Source organism: Siphateles boraxobius, unplaced genomic scaffold (assembly GCF_051911475.1).
Source record: "Siphateles boraxobius isolate OS27281-9 unplaced genomic scaffold, OSU_SipBor_1 24, whole genome shotgun sequence".
In the NCBI taxonomy this organism is placed as follows: domain Eukaryota; kingdom Metazoa; phylum Chordata; class Actinopteri; order Cypriniformes; family Leuciscidae; genus Siphateles; species Siphateles boraxobius.
Window position 1 is genome coordinate 6499157 of NW_027508855.1, and position 6499 is coordinate 6505655.

The following is a 6499-nucleotide window of genomic DNA, read 5'->3' on the forward strand; positions in this document are numbered from 1 at the left end:
TTACATAACGTCCCAATGGCGAATGAGAGTTTGATTGGATTGACACTATGACGCGGTTAGAGCTGTTGTAATGATTACCGGTTTATGACAATAGGCTATACACCTCCCAGTAATTTTGCAATGCCTTGATTCATATATAAAAGTTCAGAGAAGTCACATTTGAAAATTTGTGCAAATAATGCGTCAGAACGACACAACAGCGCGCATTGCGCACGTCTTCAGTGGAACATTTGTGCACTCCACACCGCGAGCCGCAGTCGAAATACTGGAGAACTGTGCCTTAGGAGTCAACGATGAGGGGAAGGTTTGTTAAAATCATTTTCATTCACAAATTGTGTAATTTCCTTGATTGATTTTCATTCGAAGATAAAGGCTGTCCATGCTATACGTGTGTATATCAAAACATTTGTTTCTTATTGTTTTATTTGTTTTCTCTCTGAACAGATTGCTTTTATCGAAAAAGATATAGATTTGGTCAGTCTTTCAAAAATATGGCGGTTTGAAACTTCAGACATAAAACAGCTCGGAAAAAAGTGAGTAGGCTACATTTATCAATATGCTACGTGTTGCGTGAGTCTGATCAGGGTGCATAGTTACTTTTGCTTTCAGAACAACTATTCAGCAGTAACAACAAAGAGTCAATGCCTATTGTAAACCAGCTTTAAGATCAACATGTCAATATTTGTGGTTTAATGAACATGTTCAAGCTAGAAATCTTTCCATATACATTGCTCTTCTGCAGTATCAATGCTTAATTTGACTAATTTAGCATTCGATTTTGCTCTTCAGTGAGTTTCTTATGCCAGGAATGGTTGATACACACATCCATGCGTCTCAGTATAGCTATACTGGCACTGCCTTAGATCTGCCTCTGCTGGAGTGGCTCAACACTTACACTTTCCCTGTGGAAGCAAAGTATAAAGACTTGGATTTTGCCAATAATGTCTACACTAAAGTCGTGGTAAGTTTATTTAAATAGACTAGATAAAGTCTAATTAAACTAATAAAACTGGCAAAGGCAAATTATTGATATGGAATGCATACAATTTTATTTTCCTTTTTTTATGTTGACTGTTTGGAATTGAAGAGAAGAACCTTAAAGAACGGCACCACCACTGCGTGTTATTTTGCCACAATACACACTGATGCCTCCCTTCTGCTTGGAGAACTCGCAGGTACAACACATGCAACCAAGGATACACACACATACACAAACACATTTCGACAGAATTTCCCCCGTGACTGGTTAGCGTCTGGGGTGGCAAACACATCCTTTCTCTAACCTTTGGAGTTTGCCTTGCTTTATCCTATATAGTTCTTGTTCCTGCCAGTCTGCTGAGTAACTGTATTTTTTTAATGTTTTTTTGTATATTATGTAACAAGATTGATGTAACCTATCAATCTGTGAAGTAAAATTATAATCTGTCTAAACTTTAATATTATCTAAAAAAAAAAAAACACTGTCCACTACGTTGCTGTATTTAATCATTATTTCATAAGATAATAAATCAATCATTGATTTTAGATTGTGATATAGTATTTTTCCCCTTTTCCACCAGATAAGTTTGGACAGAGAGCTTTAGTGGGTAAAGTTTGCATGGACTGCAATTCTGCAGTTCCACAGTACAAAGAAAGTCCAAGTGAATGCAAAGTGGAGACAGATCGGTGAGTTTTGGAGGACTGTGTGACTATACTGACACAACAGGGTCAGTAACCTCATGTACATTGTAAAAAAATATAAAGTTCAGTTAGCTTTAAAAAATAAAGCACCAAGTTGCAAAGCATTTTTGAGTTTTTTCAACTTCAGAAGTTGTAGTTGTGACAACTCATTTTTGACATTTATACTGGTTAATTCACTTCCTCAGCACGTACATTAAATATTTGTTGCAAGTTAAATAATAAGAGACTAAATAAACCATTATTCTAATATTAAGAAGATTTCACAAACTACACGTCTCTGAATTCTATAGATTTAAAAAATCCTTATCAGTTAATATTCAGTTGAACAAACCTAACCAAAACGAACACGAATCACACTAATGGTGACTTTTTTTCAGACTAAATAGATTTTAAGTGCAAGGGATTATGGGTATTCCCAATGGGCATACTCAGTAACTTGCATACTTAGCAGGCACTATATTTGAATTTAAACATACTTTGCGACAGTTAAAAAAGTACATTCTATATAGTATGATTATGGGTATATGAATGAAATCGGACGTACAACATCCACCATGTTGTTACTGTCACATGACCTTCCAGTGTCAGTTACGTCGCTTCACTGCCATTAATAAATACTCTCCCGTGGCCTCATGAGATAGTAAAGTGTCCATCGAATGCACACTTCAGAATCTCTCCGAAAGAATACTATGCATTCGGACATAGTACTCTGTTGGGTAGTGTTTTTCGCTATATAGTAGGGAAGTATTCGATTTCGGATGCAGCGTTAGTCTTTATAGCTTTATAAAAGCAAACTCAAACGGTCCAATTTACAGGTAATTGGTATTTTATAACATTTACATTCAAAAATACATTTCATATTAATATGAAAATATTAATTTACCTTTAAAACCTTTAAACTTTGAAATAGTGTGTAACAAAATAGATTGGATTCTACAGTGTACAAAATGACTAATTTTCTGTCAGAATTTATGTTTTAATATAATCTGATATAAACCTAATCAATGAACTTGAAGATATGATTCTGCTTCCTCTTGACTATTGCAGTTTCATCAAAGAACTTCTCAAAAAGGAGGTAAAAAATACAGGTTCATTCTTATTCAATTGTTTTATTATATAACTCTAGTTGTTATGCTGATCAGAGTTGAGTAGTTTTGTTTAAATTCTTCCAGGCTCTGTGAATATAAAAAAACAAAACTGTATTATCCAACTGTTTTAGTACCCGAATGTTAAGCCTGTGGTTACTCCTCGATTCGCTCCCTCTTGTTCTGCTTCACTACTCAGTGAATTGGGTGAGATTGCCAATAACAACAACCTTCACATTCAGGTTTGTTCTCCTTCCACAGATTAACATCAACTTGATAAATAAATATTTACAATGGTTAAATAATTTACAATTAATATTAACTGCTGAGTTATGGCATTGTTCATATCACATGACAGGTTGAAACGTGGTATGATGACTAAGAGTTTTAGACTGACACATAGTCATACTTGTTATGGTGTTAAATGTTAACTCTTTCTTCATGTTCAGAATTCTTGTGAAAGGCAATAATGAAGTGAACTATGGGTGTGTTCTGCTTTGTGGACTGGACTGGCCATTGACCTTAAGATGGAAGTTTGCATTCTGCTTGTATATTTCTAAGAAATATGCACACATTCAGATACTCGATCTGAATTTATGTAGAAGTGATTATTTGTTGCAATTTTGCTTTATAAAATAATTAACTATAATTGTGAGAGATATAATAAGGAAATATTATAAACTGCAATACTCGTAGGATAAACTAGACAATGAGTAAAATTAATAACTCCTGTTTTTCTGCATTAATTAAATTTATAGAGTCACATCAGTGAGAACAAAGAGGAAGTTGAGCTTGTGAAGACATTGTTCCCAGGATGCAAATCCTACACTGATGTTTACCTCAAGCACAATCTACTTACAGATAGGGTGAGTGGTAGAGATTGTCGTCATACATTAAAGACCTGATGAAACATATCTCTCTAATATATTAGTCTGCAATTTTACAGACACCTTTGTTACTGATTGATTGTATTGTAATTCGAAAAGTTCTGAATTGTGTCTATATGGCATAGCTATAAAGCTTAAATGAGCATAAAACAGAGTCCAAGTGAGGGTCTGAAGTCTATGCATGAGGTAAACAAATGTCAGCAGTTTCTTCTGTAATCCTTTACAAATACATATTCATTATTCAAAAACTGCCTCATCTGAAGGTAGTGAGTCTGCAATGAGATGTATGAAATATTGTTTCTTGTATTTGTTTATTTATTTTTGTGTAGTAATATTTAATTAGTGGTTTAAACCACCATTGCACAAAGAAATAGGGAGGAGCTCATATAGAGGGCTTTCATACTCTTCAATATTGCAGAAACACAAATATATGCAGCTGTTTTCCAATATAAAGTATCATAACTTTAAGATTAACATCATATAAAGCTCAACATATTTGATGAACAAATGTTTTTACATTAAAGGTTTTTTTCAGTATTTTGGTTTGTTGTCATTATCCCTGAGGATGTAAAGGGCTTGCATGAGAGGTTCAGAATCATGTGCTTTATAATAAAAGAAAAAAGAGTTTTGTGCTCAAGGGTTCAGTACAGTGGAGTGCATTGTCATTTGTTTGAGCATTCTCATGCCCTGCACTGATGAACTCAGTACAAGATGCTCGTCCTCATTGATCTACGTATGGACCAAGTGCAAATCCTATTTCTGACTAGAGCAGGGCCGTTGCTAGTGGGGAGAAATGGGGTGATGATTCTAGGGGCCCCGGCTTTAGTAGGCCCCATGATTTCCACCGAGGGTAACTAACCCTCCCACCCGGAACATAATTTCAACTGCCTGGACACCCCAGTTACGGACCTGCTTACGAGGCCTATGATTATAAGGAATTGTTTCCCAAAAAATGTATTATTTACCTGTTTTCATTATGTACCTCACTCTTGTGGAATTTGAATCTGTATGGAAAAGTTATTTTGACAAAGAATCTTTCCAATTATTGGGCTTTTTTACTCTAGTACTCTAGTAAGTACTCTAGTAGTTAAATTGAACTTTTGCAGACAAAAAAACTGAATTGGATTGGAATTAAATCATGTAGGCTGATGATGATGGTAACAGTGATGGTGGGGTTATTGCAGACTGTAATGGCCCATGGGTGTCACCTAACCGATGAAGAACTGGAGATCTTTCATGAAACTGGATCTGCAATTTCTCACTGTCCTAACAGTAACATTTCGTGAGCACCTCTAGCCTTTTACTATTAGTATTAATATTCAGATCCCTTTAATATTATTGTTATATCTTTTAATTCATTGTCTCCTTTCCCCTCCCAGGATTTGCAGTGGGATGCTAAACGTACGCAATGTTTTGAAACACAAAGTGAAATTAGGGTTGGGGACAGGTGAGGTTCTTTTTTTTGGATTTCAATTACTGAATCCCTGCTAATTGAATTGTTGCTTTAGGCCATTTTGCACATTGTAGTGGGATTTTCTTTCTAAGCAGAAAGCTTTAAGATAATAGGCTATATCATGTAAACTCAAATCAGTCGCCTGTTTCATGTCAAGGTTTATATATTTATATGGTGAGTAGCCATGTAATATGTACAATCAGTCTGTCATTATCACTTAGAAATTGTGTATTGATTCTGCATTTTATTGTATTGTCTGTGCCATCTGCAGATGTTGCAGGAGGCTACTCCCCATCCATGCTAGATGCTATGCGAAGGACTCTGGACACGTCCAAAACCCTGACCATCCAGGACCCTCAGCATCAGACTCTAACCTTTGAGGAGGTTTTCAGATTGGCTACACTTGGGGGAAGTGAAGGTATAAGATTCCAGCTATGATTTGACAAAGATGTTATTTAATACTTGTACAGGACAATATATAAACCTGTCTGGCTGTTTCCCCCCACACAGCTCTCTCATTGGATGAACAGATTGGAAACTTTGTGGTAGGGAAGGACTTTGATGCCCTGCGAGTGAATGTTTGTGTTCCTGATGGACCGATCGATTTGTTTCCTGGTGAAGGCCCCAAGGTTTTACTGATCTCTTACTGATCTTTTCCCCGCTCATACTGAGAAAACAACAGAAACTAGTTTCATTATAAAATCTCTAATATGTAAAGATGATAAAGAATGCCTCATCTGATGTGTGTTTTTTTTTTCAACCAGGTCATTTTGGAGAAGTTTTTAAATTTAGGTAAGTTTTTTTTTTTAACTACTTGTATAATATCCCTTTAATTCATCCATTTTTTTTCACTTATCTAAATCCTTACACTTTCTTTTTATTTATTTTTAAATAGGTGATGACCGAAATATCACTGAAGTCTATGTGGCTGGAAGACAGGTGGTTCCATTTCCAGATACATAGTTAGTATCTATTCAAGTAAAAAGTTTAATGTGTTTACCCCATTATACATCAGGACAAACATTTTCATAAGATCACACTTTGGATTTTTTTTTAAAGATGTTTTAGATTTATATTGGTTTAACATCTGGATAAATGTTTTGCTTTAGCAATTATTATTATTATTTAATCGTTAAAGATGATAAGATAGTATCATGCTCAAATAGTATTCCTTTTATTTTTTATTAAATTACAGTAATGGATTCTATTTACTAGTTTTGTTGATCATGGGGAAAAAAATTATAAAATATCACTTGTAATATTTTATATTAAATAAATCGACTTTTAAACATAGACAAATGGCTACTGACAATAAAAAATATTTAAATATATTACTTTAATCCTGCTTTTTATTTGTTTTTATTGCTTATTTCATAATACGCTGCAAAACAAGT

The 6499-nt window shown here is 34.6% G+C and overlaps 1 protein-coding gene across 1 annotated transcript; it reads left to right on the plus strand.

The window, feature by feature from the left end:
* Positions 1-61: 61 nt before the first annotated feature.
* Positions 62-6090, plus strand: gda (guanine deaminase). Its single transcript, XM_077241022.1, has 14 exons — positions 62-304; positions 445-533; positions 790-961; positions 1088-1175; positions 1560-1665; positions 2728-2755; positions 2900-3007; positions 3524-3631; positions 4837-4934; positions 5032-5099; positions 5377-5523; positions 5616-5734; positions 5870-5897; positions 6001-6090. Exons 1-14 carry the CDS (start codon positions 179-181, stop codon positions 6066-6068), a joined length of 1353 nt encoding a protein of 450 aa, XP_077097137.1. The 5' UTR covers positions 62-178; the 3' UTR covers positions 6069-6090.
* Positions 6091-6499: the final 409 nt, after the last annotated feature.